At 50.3% G+C, this 14,829-nt stretch overlaps 1 protein-coding gene across 5 annotated transcripts in view; it reads left to right on the forward strand.

Moving 5' to 3' along the window:
* The window catches only part of CAND2 (cullin associated and neddylation dissociated 2 (putative)), a 28,462-nt gene continuing 18,274 nt past the window's right edge, over positions 4,642 to 14,829 (forward strand). The window contains exons 1-4 of one of the 5 annotated variants that reach the window (XM_021069357.1): positions 4,642 to 4,804; positions 9,532 to 9,675; positions 12,870 to 13,024; positions 13,934 to 14,057. In XM_021069357.1, the coding sequence (XP_020925016.1) occupies positions 4,737 to 4,804; positions 9,532 to 9,675; positions 12,870 to 13,024; positions 13,934 to 14,057 (491 nt within the window). In that variant the 5' untranslated portion in view covers positions 4,642 to 4,736. The other 4 variants (XM_013981994.2, XM_013981993.2, XM_021069358.1 and 1 more) reach the window with 4 other exon arrangements.

A 14,829-nucleotide genomic window follows, 5' to 3' on the forward strand; every position in this document is an offset into this window, starting at 1 on the left:
CCATCTCTAGGAATTAGCTAACCCTGGGAGGGAAGTCTCTCCCCAGTCAGAGGGGCACCAGACGCCAAGCAACAAGGACCCAGAAAATAAGGAAACATAGTTAATATAAGAACTATCTGAAGGAATGATGGCTGAGAATTTTCCAAATTAAGGACAACCCCCCAAACCACAGATCCAAGAAGCTCACAAAATACCAATTAGGATAAATGCCAAAAAGCTACACGTATGCATATCAAACTACAAAAATCAAAGACAAACTTGAAAGCTATCAGGAGAAAGAAAATTTCACCTATAGAAACTTTACCTATAGAGAAAGTGGAAAAAGAAAGTGATAGGTTCCCTGGAGGATGGAGACAGACCCCCACATCCCGAATGGGACTGTTGACCTTGGAGATCTGCTGCGGACATGGGTACAGCCCAGCACAAGATCTACACCCTTTCCTGGCATGTGGAGCATAGATTAACCACCTACAAGGATTAACTGCCCTCTTTCACAGGACTTGACTACCTACCCCTCCCCACCTACTGCTCCCTTGGCCGTCCCCTCCTCCTTCTTTGTCGTTCCTGCCACATGTTTCTGCCATGAACTCCAGCCACAGACTCTCGCCACAGATCATTTATAGGCTTAGCACCCCCTCACAGTCACAGCTGGCACCATCTTGAGCTCAGCCCATGCCACTCTGATGCCTTAATAAATCTCTTTTTTGCTTTACCAACTGTCTTGCGTGTTCCTCCCTCAGCAAACCTAACAAAGATTTCCTCATACAAACACCTGAGTGAATTCACTGCCAGATGTGCCCTGCAAGAAATATTTAAAGTCTTTCAGGGAGAAAGAAGATTATAGCAATCACAAATTGAGATTTACATAAAGAAAAGAAGGAATAAGTAAAAGTGAAATGTCTTTTATTTTTCTTATTCTTAATTGATCTAAAAGATAACCATCGACTTAAATAACACTACAATGCATTGATTATAGCATAGAGATATGTGAAATGAATAATGTTGATATGAGAGGAGATGAATGGAATTATATAAAATGCTTTTTTATCATGGTAAAATATAAAATTTGCAATCTTAACTTTTTTTTTGGCCATGCCCATGGCACACGGAAGTTCCCAGGCCAGGGCTGGAACCTGCACCACAGGAGTGACAATGCCAGATCCTTAACCCACTGAGCTCCCAGGGAACTCTCTGTCTTAATTATTTTCAAGTGTACACTTCAGTGGAGTTAAATCCATTCATAATGTTGTAAAACCATCACCATCATCCTGCTCCATAACGCTTCATCTTGTAAAACTGAAACTCTGTATCTGTTAAACACTCCCTCCCACCACCAGCCCATGCAACCACCATTTTGCTTTCTATCTCTATTACTGTGACTATTCTAAGAACCTTGTATGTGTGGAATTGTACAGGATTTGGCTTCTTTCACTGAGCATAAAGTCCTCAGGTTTCATCCATACTGTAGCAGATGTCAGAATTTCCTTCCTTTTTAAGGCTGAATAATATTCCACTGTACATATAGACCACATTTTGCTTATTCATTCATGGGCACTTGGGTTGCTTCTATGTGAATAATGTTGCTGTGAACATTGTACAAATAATTCAAATAATTCTTTAAGACCCCGCTTCAATTCGCTTGGGTACATATTCCCAAGTGGACTTCCTGGATTGCATGGTAGTTATAGTTTTAAATTTTTGTGGAATTTCCATACTGTTTTCCACAGTGGCCGTGCCATTTTACATTCCCACCAACAGGGCACAAGTTTCCAGTTTCTCTACATCCTTCCAATACTTGTTCCAGGTGTAAGTAATGATTATTTTTTTATGTGTGTCAGTTATAGCCCCCTATATTCCCATCTCATTGACTCCTATCCTTTATTGAGGAGTAATTTATGTATAGTAAGTCCACCTTTTTAAAGAGCCCAACTCAATAAGTTTTGACCAATATATACAGTCATGTAATCACTACTGCAATAGATACACAACATTTCATCACCCCACACAGTTCCCTGAAACCGCTTTCTACCCAGTCTCCCCTGGCAACCACTGATCTGATTTCTCTCATTAGAGTTTTGCCTTTTTTGTACATCTCACACAAATGGAATAAAATAACATGCAAACTCTTGTGTCTGGCTCCTTTCACTTAGCATAATGTTCTTGAGATTTACCCATTCTGTTGAGGGTAATTCACTTCTTTTTATTGCTCCATTCACCAGTGGATGGACATTTGATTTGTTTCCTGTTTTTGATGATTATAATAAAGTTGCTATGAACATTTATGTGCAAGTATTAGTGTCAATGTATGTTTTCATTTTTCTTGGCTAAATGCCTATGAATGTAATTGCTGGTCACATGTTAAGTGTAAGAAACTGCCACACTGTTTTCCAAAGTAGCTGTGTCATTATTTATTCTATTTCTATAATATATCCGAATCTGTCCACTTCTTCCCACCTTCACCACCACTCCCCTAATGCAACCCCATCCTTCTTGACTACAGGACTGCTCAGCAGCCAGAAGGGTCTTTCCGAAACACCAATCATGTCACCTCCTTGCTTAATGTCCTCTAGAGGCTCCTTAGAGTTTTGACATAAAATCCTAACTCCTCACCTTGGCCTGAAAGGCTCTGAATGGTCTGGCTTCCGCCCACCTCTGGGACCTCACCCCTTCGACCACACTCCAGCTATTGCCTTTTCTTAAGTACATCAAGTTTGTTCCCACCTTAGGACCTTTGCACTTGCTGGTCCCTCTGAGGAACTCTTCTTACAAATCTTTGCCCAGCTGCCTCCTTTCATCTGTTCAGATTTTAGCCCGAAATGTCTCTTCCTTTAAAAAAGGCCCTCCCTGGAGTTCCTGCTGTAGCATAATGGGATCAGTGGCATCCCTAGGGTGCTAGGACACAAATTCGATCCCTAGCCCGCACAGTGGCTTAAGGATCTGGCGTTGCCACAGCTGCAGTGTTGGACACAACTGCAGCTCAGATCTGATCCCTGGCCCAGGAACTCCATATGCTGTGTGGTGGTCAAAAAAGAAAAAGAGGGGGGAGTTCCCCTTGTGTGGTTCAGTGGTTAACAAACCCAACTAGTATCTATGAGGATGCGGGTTTGATTCTTGGCTTCGCTCAGTGGGTTAAGGATCCGGCGTTGCCATGAGCTATGGTGTAGGTCGAAGACTCGGCTCAGATCTGGTGTTGCTGTGTGTGTGGTGTAGGCTGGCAGCTGTAGCTCCCATTTGACCCTAGCCTGGGAACTTCCATATGCCTAGGGTGCAGCCCTAAATAGACAAAAGACCTAAAAAAAAAAAAAAAAAAGAAAGAAAGAAAAGAAAGAAAAAGAGGGGAGGAAAAAAAAGTCCCTCCCTGACCACCTTGGCTAAAGTTGCCCCTCCATACCCAGGAACTTTCTATCTTTGCCCTCACCTGCTTTTGTTTTCTGTATAGCTCTTATTTTCCTTATATAATTGGGCCCAAAGGGGCAAGGGCTGTGGATTTCTAGTTCCCTGCTGTGTCCCTACTTTCTGCATTGTCCACTATGGTAGCCAATAGCCATAGGTGCCTATTTAAAATTGATTACAAGTAAACAGAATTAAGAATTTGGTACCTTGGTCACACTAGTCACATTTCAAGTGCTCAATATCCACCTGTAAGCCATGGCCACCATCATGGGCAGTGCAGATGCAGAATATTTCCCACATTACAGAAAGTTCTGTTGGGCAGTGCTGCTTTAACCCAGGAACCCACAGCAACAGATACCCAAGAAGCATATTATAAAGATTTCTTTTATCCCCATATAATGGGCGAGAAGAACATAGCTGGGAGAGGTTGGATCATTATCCCAAGACCACACAGTCAGGAAGCAACCCTGCAGGGATTTGAACCCTGGGTTGTCTTGTGTGTGCTACTCCCTCTCCCAAGGATGAGCAGCCTCCTGGCTATTCAGGAAAGTTCTGCCACTCTCCTTGTCCTCCCACAGATCCTTCCACCCTGAGCTTGTACATACCTTCAGAGAAACTGTGGGCAGGGTCATGTAAGGATTGTTGCCCACTCTGGGGTCAGTCCTGATTCCATCCTGAACTCATGGGCTGTGTGACTTGCAGCAAGTCCCTTTGCCTCTCTGGGCATTTCTTCCTCAAGGGAAGAAACAGACCGCGATGGCCTGAGGGTTGAGAGTGGCAGGCAGGAGGCCTGGAGCGGCAGACTACACTCCATATCCTGTCTGGCTCTGGGGTAGGCCAGGATGGGGAGCAGGTGGGGGTGGAAGTGCTTTGGTTGGCTAGACTTACACGAGCAGCTCCCTTTTTCTGAATGGCTACCAATGAGAAAGCTGAGGATTAGAGAAGTCAAGTAGTTGGCCAAGGCTTCACAGACGCATCTGGGGTTCGAACCCGAGACTCTCTGGTACCGTGCCTGTGTCTCCTGAGCAGAGCCGAAGGGACGCACAGGAATAGGGCAGAGGTGTCAGTTGAGAGGTGGTGAGCTCCCCGTCTGTGGGAGTGTGCAAGCCGGTGATGGGCCGTCCGCCGGGGCCCGGACAGCGGCTGGCGCCCGGAGAGACCGCGGAGCCCCTCGCGGGCCCCTTCCGCCTCCCGCAGCGGCGGCCAAGGCCAAGGCGAGCGCGGCGCGCTGGGCGGGGCGGGGGCTGCTATTTCTGGCCGCCGAGCGCAGCCCGCGCGCGGCGGGGGAGGGGGCCTCGCGCCGCCATATTCTCTCCCGCCGGCGGCCCCGCGGCGCAGCCACCATGAGCACCGCCGCTTTCCACATCTCCAGCCTCCTGGAGAAGATGACATCCAGCGACAAGGACTTCAGGTGCGTCCTGCTGCTCGGCCCCCGCCTCTCCGCCCTGCTCCGAAACCCCCCGCCTTCCCTTCCCCAAGCGCCGGCCCGGCCCCAGGACTCTGCAGCCCCTGCCTCTTCTCCCCGCGTCAGGCTCTCCTCTCCCCGCTTCTCCAGGCGCCCCCTCCCCGCCTCGGTGTCCCCGGCCCCTGGCCCGCACATGGCCGCCCTGCCCTCTCCGTGACTCCACTCCAGCTGCGTCTCCCACCGTGCAAACTTCAGCCCCTGCCTCCCGTCCCGCATCAGAGCCGCAGCTCGCCCCTCTGCACCCTTCCTCAGCCTCTCCGCTCTTCAGTTGTGCCCAGCCCGCATCTCTCCCCGCAGTGGATGGGTCCAGGCCCTTCACCGCAACCCGCACTGGAGCCCTCGGCCTGTCCTCGAGGATCCCAGCGACTGCTGCCGCTTCTCCGCATTGAAACCCCCTACCTTCCTGGAACCTCAGCCCCCAGGGCTGACTTTGTCATCGTACCCTCAGCTCTGCTCTCTTTTCCTCAAAATCATCCCAGGCCTCCTCCCTGCACTTCCCATTCTCTCCCCTCTTTAGTTTGCTCTGAACCGCTTGAGGGAGGGGGTTGGGCGGGGTGGCTTTGCAGACCCAGGTAGGTGCTGGTTGGGGTGGGGCTTCCAGGTTTTGTAGGCCACTCCCTTTCTGGTCCAGCCTCCTCCTCCTCTGGAAACTAAGGCCCAGAGAGGGGAAAGGCTTTACCCATGGTCACACAGCCGGTTCTGGACCCTCTAAGCTAAAAGAAATCCTCAGACATAACATAGATGACACGCCCACCCATTGAATATTCTGCCACTTTATCCCTATTTTACAGACAGGGAGAGTGAGGCTCAGGGGCTAAAGGGCCCAGGTGTACTCAGAAAACAAGTAAGTGAAGAAACGGAGTCTACATCCAGGTCAGTCTAACACAGAGACTGAGATCTTAGCAAGGCCATCTGACAGGTGAGGAGATCCAGGTCCTACTTTCCTGTTTGGACCCCTGCCTTCTGCAACTCATTCCTCAGCACCCCTCAAGAGCCCCCACTTTAGTAGAGCCTCTGAGTCACAGTCCTGAGTTCAGATTCTGCCTGCAACCACTTACTGGCTGTGTGACTCTGGACAAGCTGCTTAATCCCTTTGAGCCTTAGCTTCTGTTTCTATAAAATGAGTATGATAACAGAACCCACCCCGATGCTGGTGTAAAGATGTAAATGAGTTAATACATGTGGGATGCTTAGATTAGAGGCTGGCCCCAGGTAAGCACTTAATAGTTGGTCATTGTTGTAATTCTACACACATCAGAAATCAAATCTGCCAGCCCTCTCCCCACTCTGGGCCTTTATCTGGATGTTCTTTGTCTGCCTCTTCATTTCCCCACTTCACCTGACTGGGTCCTACTCAGTTGTCACCTCTTTGAGATGCCTCCTGATACCCAGGCAGGGTAAAGCACCTCCCCGCCCTGTATTTCTGCTGTATCACTTCTTAAGCCAGGGAGACTAAGCACCTGGACCACTGGACCATGTGCTCTCTTTTTGGGTCCCAGAGCCTGTTCTGGGTACACAGTAGGTGCTCAGTGAATGTTTTCCATGTCCAGATTCCCTGCAGTCCACTGTAATCTCATTCAGTCCTCCTGGGTAGTAGTGACTGTTCTTCCTATTCTCCAAAGGCCTGGAGAGGTGATGTGACTTGCCCAAGGTCACACAGCCGGCCAGTGGCCGACAATGAGATCTGCACCACTGTCTAGGGCCTCAAGTCCAAGCTCCAGGAGGGGGAACTGGCCTCCAACTAGAGCCTGAGAAGCCTTTTCAGGCTGCTCTGCCAGCGGCCCTGAGAACACTTAAAACCACCCCAAGCATATGAGGATGGTGTCTATTTTTAAAGTCTAAATACCATGGGAGCTGGGTCCTGCTGACCAGCTGTCCAGGCACCCATGTGGCTGAATGTTTAGCTGAATTGCCTCTAGGGTTTCTCTGGAATGAAACTGAGACTGTGTTACTGTGTCCTGTGGCTTCTGGAGGTGGCTGGTGACTGCAAGTGGGGGTCCCAGGCAGGTAGAAGAAGTTTTTGATCCCTGTTGTCCCTAGGCCCCGACTCTGTGGCCAGGGGGTGACTCTGTTCCTACTCAGACTCCAACTGAGGGGTCTTGCAGGAATTTCCACATCATTTCTTTTCTGGCCCCCCTGCAGATTTGGAATTCTCATGCTAGGGATCAGATGCAAGCTGCACTTGCAACCTGTGCTGTAGCTGCAGCAACACTGGATCCTTTAATCCATTCTGCCGAGCCAGGGATTGAACCTGCGTCTCAGTGCCCCAGAGATGCCACCAATCCTATTGCACTGCAGGGGGACCTCCTCCCACATCATTTCTTGAAAATACAGTCATATTGGTTAACATGGGTTGAGGAGCCAGGAGACCTGACTGGTGGGCTGATTCTCTTCCCAACTTGCTGTGCGGTCCTGGGTGGTTCTCACAACCTCTAGGGGTCTAGTTTCCTCATCTACCTCATGCTAAAAGCTGGTTGTCTTATTGAAACCTCCCAAGGATGTTATGAATTGGGGCAAAGAAAATTCCCCTTTTATAAATGGAAAAATTGAGGCTGAGAGAGAAGTTAATTGCTCAAGGTCACCCAGGTGATAAGTGGCAGGGCCCGTATATTTACTTAAAGCCAAACTTCAGTGCCCAAGCTCTTATCTACCAAGTGATATATAATCCTGTATACCCTGCTTTTACCACCTCCACACACATATGCATCTCAGAGAGTTGTGAGTATCTCAGAGTTCCTGTTTGCAGGAACTTGGGGTATCTGAACACTGAGGCCTATTTCAGAAGGATTGGCTTCTGAGTTTGGATTTCCACACAGCAGTTTGGCCCTGAGCCCTGTTAGGGGCTAGCTTTGACCTTCCCTCTCCTCCTGTCCTCAGCTTGCCTCATCGGGCCCTCTTTGAACCTGTTGTTTGCTGGGCCTGGAGTCCCAGAGTTGAACTGACCTCTGTGAGTTCACGGTTTAATGGGGGAGACACTGGTGATCAGGCTTGCAGTGCACTGTGAGATGCTATGATGGAGAGGGCCCTCCCCAGGGGAACCGAGTGTGCTTAGAGTGTGCAGGTGAGGAATAAGGCAGGGTGGTCAGAGGAGTCTTCTCTGAGAATGGGACATTTGAGCTGGGCCCTTGACAGATGAATAGGAGTTCTGTAGGTGGAGAAGAAAGAGGAGGGCAGGAGGCCTGTCTTGGGCAAAGGAGCACATCCCTTGGATTGCCTGGCTGGGCTGAGTCTCCCTGAACTGCAGCAGAAACACAGCTTCAGGACCCTGCCTGCCTTCTCTGAACATTGTCTCAGCTGGACAGTCTTAGGAGTTTGTGTGCCTACCCCAGTCCTGTTCTGGCTCAGAACCAGTTTGCTTCCTTCACCTTACCTTGGCTGCTTCTGCAGTGGCCAGGCTCAGAGGTAGGCATAGTGTGCCCTGCCATCCCCTCCTTGCTTTGAACCCAGCTGCCTTCTCTAGGCAGCTTGAGGCTTATCCCAGCTGTTCAAAATAAATAGCTATGACATCGACAGGGGCCCTCCCTGCAGGGCCCTGGGAGCCACTGTGACATCTAGCAGCAGTCCTGCAAAGGTGAGGCTGGAATCCTACTGTGGCCGATTTTACCATAGGAGGCTTGGGTGTGTGTGGGGGGTTCTTGGTGGACTTGCTCAAGCTAGAAAGCAAGGCTGGTGTGAGGAGGCAGAGTGGCCTGATGGGTTTGCAAAGGCCAGATGCTTTCTCTGAGGCTGCTGTGCTCTGAGCTGGACCTCATGGCATCTCCTTGCTGTTCTTACGTGCCTGCGGGAGCCAACAAATGGGTGCCATGGGCCTGGGGAGAACCTGGAGAGTGTGTCCCTACAGAAGAAACTTGCTAGAAATGCAAATTTTGGAGTTCCTGCTCTGGCGCAATGGATCGGCAGCACCTCTGCAGGTTCGATCCCTGACCTGGCACATTGGGTTAAAGGATCCAGTGTTGCTGTAGCTACAGCTTGGATCTGATCCCTGGCCTGGGAACACCATATGTCATGGGATGGCCAAAAAAAAAAAAAAAAAGAAAATTTTGGGCCCCAGCTCAGACTTTTCTGATTCAGCAACCCAGGGCCCAGCAGGGTTTAACAAGCCCAGGAGATGTGGCTGCAGTTTGAAAACCACTGGGGCAGAATCCATTCTCTGAGGTGGGGGTGGGCATGGCTGGCTCCCTTCCATCTGTCAGTAGAGAGGCTTCTTGCTGACTCCTGACTTGGTTGCAAGGTGTCTGTTCGACCTTCTAACCGTTATAATCATGGGGGGCACTTACTGACTGCTTCCCATGTGCTAAGCACAACACATACACTATTTAATTTTATCTTCCATACAACCCCACTTTTCAGACAGGTAAAAAAAGGCTCAGAGAGGTGAAATACTTGCCCACATATGCATAAATGGAAGGAGCAGGAGTCACCAGCTTTGAAGCCCTTTGAAACCTTTAGCTGCGATGCTGTGCCCTTGGGCTACCACCTTGGGGCTCTCAGTGTCTCACCTATGGGTCTTCCTATGGTAGCCTGACTGTGGCCACAGCCCAGATGACCACCTTGTCCTGGACTGCCTTTGACTCTTTGTATCAAGGTCTGCTTCTTGGGGAAATCTGAGGTACTAACCAAATCACTGGGGCCCTGGAGCTGCTCACCAGTCCTCCTCTGCCCTCCCTGCCTAGGTTCATGGCCACCAGTGACCTGATGTCAGAGCTGCAGAAGGACTCCATCCAGCTGGACGAGGACAGTGAGCGCAAGGTAGTAAAGATGCTGCTTAGGCTCCTGGAGGACAAGAACGGGGAGGTGCAGAACCTGGCGGTCAAGTGGTGAGTGCTGGCCCTGGTGGGAATGGGAGGGTGCCTGCCCGTGAAAGGGCACCAGGGTCGCCCCTTTCGGGTATAGTCTCTGGGGGAAGAATTGCTAAGCAGCTCTGGGAGCACCTTTGCAGCTGGGCAGTACCTTGGTCTGGGTTTCACCAGAAATACACCCTGCAGCAAGGATTCTAGTTTAAGTTTATAGGGGAGGTGATCCCAGGAAACTCCAGTAGGGGGATAGGGAAGTGAGGCAGGGAGGAAGGAAAGCAGGAAAGCGTGTGTTATCAAGCAAGTACTGCTGTGGCAAGTGGAGCTTAACACTGCTGGGGACCTCTGGGATGGGATGGGGACATGGTGTAGGACCTGCCCCTAGGGGTGTTCCCACCTACTAGCTCTCCCTGGTTCAGGCTGCTCCAGGTAGGTGGAGGGTTCTGCATTTCCTGGCACCTTCCGCCATAGAAAGCCCTCAGGTTTTCCGATGCAGGTGCTGGCAGCTGGGAGGTCAGGCTGGTGTGCGCAGGAGTGGTGAAGATTGAGAGGGTGTGGGGGCCCCAGAGCCTTCGCTGTAGGCATCAGGTGGTCCTGAGACCTTTGCCAGTTAGCCCCAGAGCTGAAAAAGCAAGAAGGGGTAGGTGCAGGACGTGGGGCAGGTTGGGGGGTGCAGGGGCTAAGGAATGGCAGGGGTCAACAATCAACAGAGAATTGGAGCACTGCCTCTCAATTGGGGCTAGATCCGGGCATTCTGTGCTGCTAGTGAATTTCACCTTGATCCTGAGAGCAGAGGAATTCAGCAGTGTTTCATGCAGGCACAAGACATGTTCAGGTTTGTCGTCTGGGCACATCCTCTGCCGATGGAGATCAGGCGGACTGGTTTTTTACTAGCAGAACCCATAGCCCCTTTTAATAACACATAGTCTGAAATACTCTTTTTTTTTTTTTTTTTTTTTTTTTTGGTCTTTTGTCCTTTTAGGGCCTCCCTCACACCATATGGAGGTTCCCAGGCTAGGGGTCTAATTGGAGCTGTCCACTGGCCTACTCCACAGCCACAGCAACAGGGGATCCAAGCTGCATCTGTGACCTACACCACAGCTCACGGCAACGCTGGATCCTTACTCCACTGAGCAAGGCCAGGGATTGAACCTGAAACCTCATGGTTCCTAGTCAGATTCATTAACTCCTGAGCCATGATGGGAACTCCCTGAAATACTCTTATCATGAAATGAAATTCAGACATAATAGAACCTGCCTCTACATATGATTGCATAACAGTATAAAATGCCCAAAACTGGAGAAGAAAGGAGAAATAGAAGGAATGTAGTTGATAGTATGAAAGCATGTGCTTTGGCATGTAGATACTCAGGCACGTTGTGTAATGAAGTCATGAGAAGCCTGCACCTGAGGAGTTCCGGTTGTGGCTCAGTGGTTAACAAATCTGACTAGGAACCATGAGGTTGTGGGTTGGATCCCTGGCCTCGCTCAGTGGGTTAAGGATCCAGCGTTGCCATGAGCTGTGGTGTAGATTGCAGATGCAGCTCAGATCCCGAGTTGCTGTGGCTGTGGCGTAGGCTGGCGGCTACAGCTCTGATTAGACTCCTAGCCTGGGAACCTCCAAATGCCGCAGGTGCGGCCCTAGAAAAGGCAAAGAAAAAAAAAAAAAAAGCCTGCACCTGAGCGTAGGCGTGCTCTGAGTGCTGAGGCAGGAGGAAGCAGGCGGTGACAGGTGCGGTTGTTGAGGTCTCAGGTATTACGAGCAGCATTGCTCTGATGAGATTTTCAGAAATGGTGACCATCTCCTGGTAAAATTTTCCAGGAAAGCAAAGTACAGTCTTCCTTCGATGTACCTGGTAACTACATTTTGGGAAGTTTTAGAGTATATTTAAAAAGGGTAAAATAGTACCTTGTGCTTATACATAAAATGAAATTAGGTTTTGCACTCAGATAATTATAGAAAGGCTTTTTACCTATGTGAATGCCCAGTGGGATTTTAGAAACCATAGTGGGCCATGGAACATGGTTTGTTATGTAATGTTGTCTTTCTATCATCCAGACTACGCCCACCCCCGCTTCAATAAAAGTCAGAAGTGCCATCTCACTAGTTATGATGATGATAGAAGACACCCCCACCCTGCCGCCAATAAATTTCCGAAACTCCCCCAGGGGCAGTATCACCCTTGCCAGGAACCTGTGCTATAGGAGATAGAGTGGGAGGACCTGTGATTACTTGGATGGAGAAAGAAGTCAAGAATTTGCAAACCGGTGTGCACTACAGCCACTTGGGACCCCTGTTTAAACTGTGTGCTCCCCATCCAGGGCTTCTGATCCTGGAGGGGGCTGGGGCAGCCGATGAGGATAACACACCTGGGAATCTGCATTCTAAAGCTCACCCTCTGAGAACCAGCCTTAGGTCAGAGGATCCCAGCCTTGACCACACTGTTGGAATCATCTGGAGAATTTAAAAAAGCTCCCCAGTGTCCAGGCCACACCTGTAGCCAATTAACTCAGAATCTCTGGAGCTGCCACCTGGGTACCAATTCCTTAAAAGGCCCCAGGCACTTTGCATTTTAACTGGGATTTCGAAGTTAGGGCTGAAAACCAGCGTGTCTGGTGTGGTTCTTAAACTTTACTGTGAATTTGAATCCCCTGAGGATTTTTGCTGAACCACAAATTCTGGTTTAGTAGCTCAGGTAGGACCTGAGCTTCTGTATTTCTGACAAGTTCCAGGAAGTGCTGATGATGCAGATGTGTGACCACACTTGGAGAAGCAAGACTCTAATGCAGAGGTTCCTGCAGTGTGGTCCTTGGACCACCAGCAGCAACTGGGAACTTGCTAGAAATGTAAATTCTCAGGCCCCACCTAGACCCCCTAAGTCTAAAAATCTGAGGTGGGGCCCAGCAAGCTGTATTTTAACAAGTTCTCCTAGAGAGTCTAATCCACACGCAAGTTTGAGAACCTTGCTCTTGGTCTTCTTTGGTTTCCAGCTGAGGTTAATGGGTTCGATGGTTTGGCCGTTTACTGAGCTGCAAAGCCTGGAAGGAGGTGCAGGTTTGGGATAATATTGGCACGTCTCTTTCTGGCAAAATTGAGAGTCCCCTTTGATCTGGGGCCTCTTCCTTAGCACATGTAGCCCCACAGTCAGGAGGGGACACAGGGGCAGCCTGACTCAGGCTGAGCCTGGGCTTTTAGACCGCCTCCCTCCTCGTCTCAGCCTGGGGCCTCTGGTGGGCAAAGTGAAGGAGTACCAGGTAGAGACCATCGTGGATGCCCTCTGTGCCAACATGCGTTCGGACAAGGAGCAGCTTCGGGACATCGCGGGCATTGGCCTCAAGACCGTGCTGTCAGAGCTCCCCCCTGCAGCCACAGGTACCCAAGGCCCAGGGACTGGGTGCTCTTTTTATTTGTCCTAGGTTGTGATTAAATAAACTGAGGTTCAGAGAGGTGAAGGGACTTATCCAAGGCCAATCAGCTAGTGAGTGGCAGGGAATTCAGACCCAGATCTATTTAACTTCATGGCTCTGTTTCAGGGATGCTTTTAGCTGCTAGTAATGGCAGACAGCTTAGTAGAAGTAGTAGGGGGCTGCTTTTCTCACATAATTCTGGAGGAATCAGCCACTCCATTTTTGCAGCAATTCATTTATTTATTTTATGGCCACAGCTGCAGCACATGGAAGTTCCCAGGGCCAGAGACTGAATCCGAGCCTCAGCTGCAGCATCACCGGATCCACCACATCCTTTAACACACTGCCCTGGGCTGGAGATAAACCCACCCTTCTGCAGTTACCTGAGCCACTGCAGTTAGGTTCTTAACCCACTGCACCACAGCAGGAACTCCTGCAGCAATTCATTTAGAAGCTCAATTAGGACAAGGCTGAGTCTCTGCTCATGTCTCTTGCCCTCTGTAAGAAAAGCCCATGATCCCCAGAAGACTTTGACCTGCATCTCACTGGCCAGAATGAGGTCACCTGGCCCCTCCTGGCAGCAAGGGAGTCTAGAAAAGAAGTGCATAACTTCTCCTGCCTCCCCACTGGAAGGCAGAAGGCAGAAGGCTCAGGTGTGGGGTGAATCAGCCAGCAGGAAGGCTCTCAGTTCTTTAGCTTCCCAAATGTCTCTTTTAGTTTCAGACTCTGGTCAAACCATGGACCACTTAAGCCCTGGCTTCCCTGGTCAGCAGGATTTGGGAGATGTGGGGTCAGAAACACAACCAGAGCACAGGCCAACCACAAGTGGGGGCCAGCCCTGGGCTTCACTGTGCCTTCTTTGTGCTCTGTGCAGGCTCTGGCCTGGCAACCAACGTGTGCCGGAAGATCACAGGCCAGCTCACCAGTGCCATCGCTCAGCAGGAGGATGTGGCTGTGCAACTGGAAGCCCTGGACATCCTCTCTGACATGCTAAGCAGGTGTGGGAGGCCACCCTGGGCATGGAGGAAGGGGGAGGGGGTAGGGGGGGCAGGAAGGGACCCACATTCTCAAAGCCAGCAATTTCTGTGCCCCAGGCCCTGTGTGCAGGGCTCCTTAATCGTCCCAGCAGTGTCCTGGGAGCACTCGTTTGTCACAATTTTATGGACTCTGAGAAGTGATGTGAACTGCTGGAAGTCATAGCAAATGGCAGAACTGAGGTGTTGAATTCATAGCAGGAGTTCCTGCATATTCATCCTCTCCCTCACCCTTCTGTCTTTTTTTTTTTTTCTTCTCTTAAAGTAACATAGCTGAGCCCTTGTTTAAAATTGCACAGCAGCTTTTTAAAGGAGTCATTCATTCAGCCTCCTGAGATTTGAGCACCTACCAGAAAAATATCAGGTGCTGGGCTAGTACTGGGAATGTGGTGTTGAGCAGACTTGGCCACCCCTAAGGAAGAGCTCACAGTCATATGAAACTGAATGGAGTATGAACAACAGTACAGATAAGAGCAGGGCTCACAGGATCTCGGAGGAGGAGCCCCTTGCCCAGCTGGGGGATGGGGAACCTTCTGAGAGAGGGTCCAGTCAACTGAGCCTTCAAGGGTGGGCAGGACCTGGTCAGGTGTGGGAGACCATAAGGGGGACACCGGATGGGGAGGCCGCCCTCCGCCCAGAGGCTGGAGGAGACATGAGGTCCCATGGTTGTACAGGGAGTCGTGGTGTGTCAGGAGGGGCAGGTGTGGAGAGACGAGGGCTAGGCAGGAACTGGGGG

This window comes from Sus scrofa, chromosome 13 (assembly GCF_000003025.6).
Source record: "Sus scrofa isolate TJ Tabasco breed Duroc chromosome 13, Sscrofa11.1, whole genome shotgun sequence".
Taxonomy (NCBI): Eukaryota; Metazoa; Chordata; class Mammalia; order Artiodactyla; family Suidae; genus Sus; species Sus scrofa.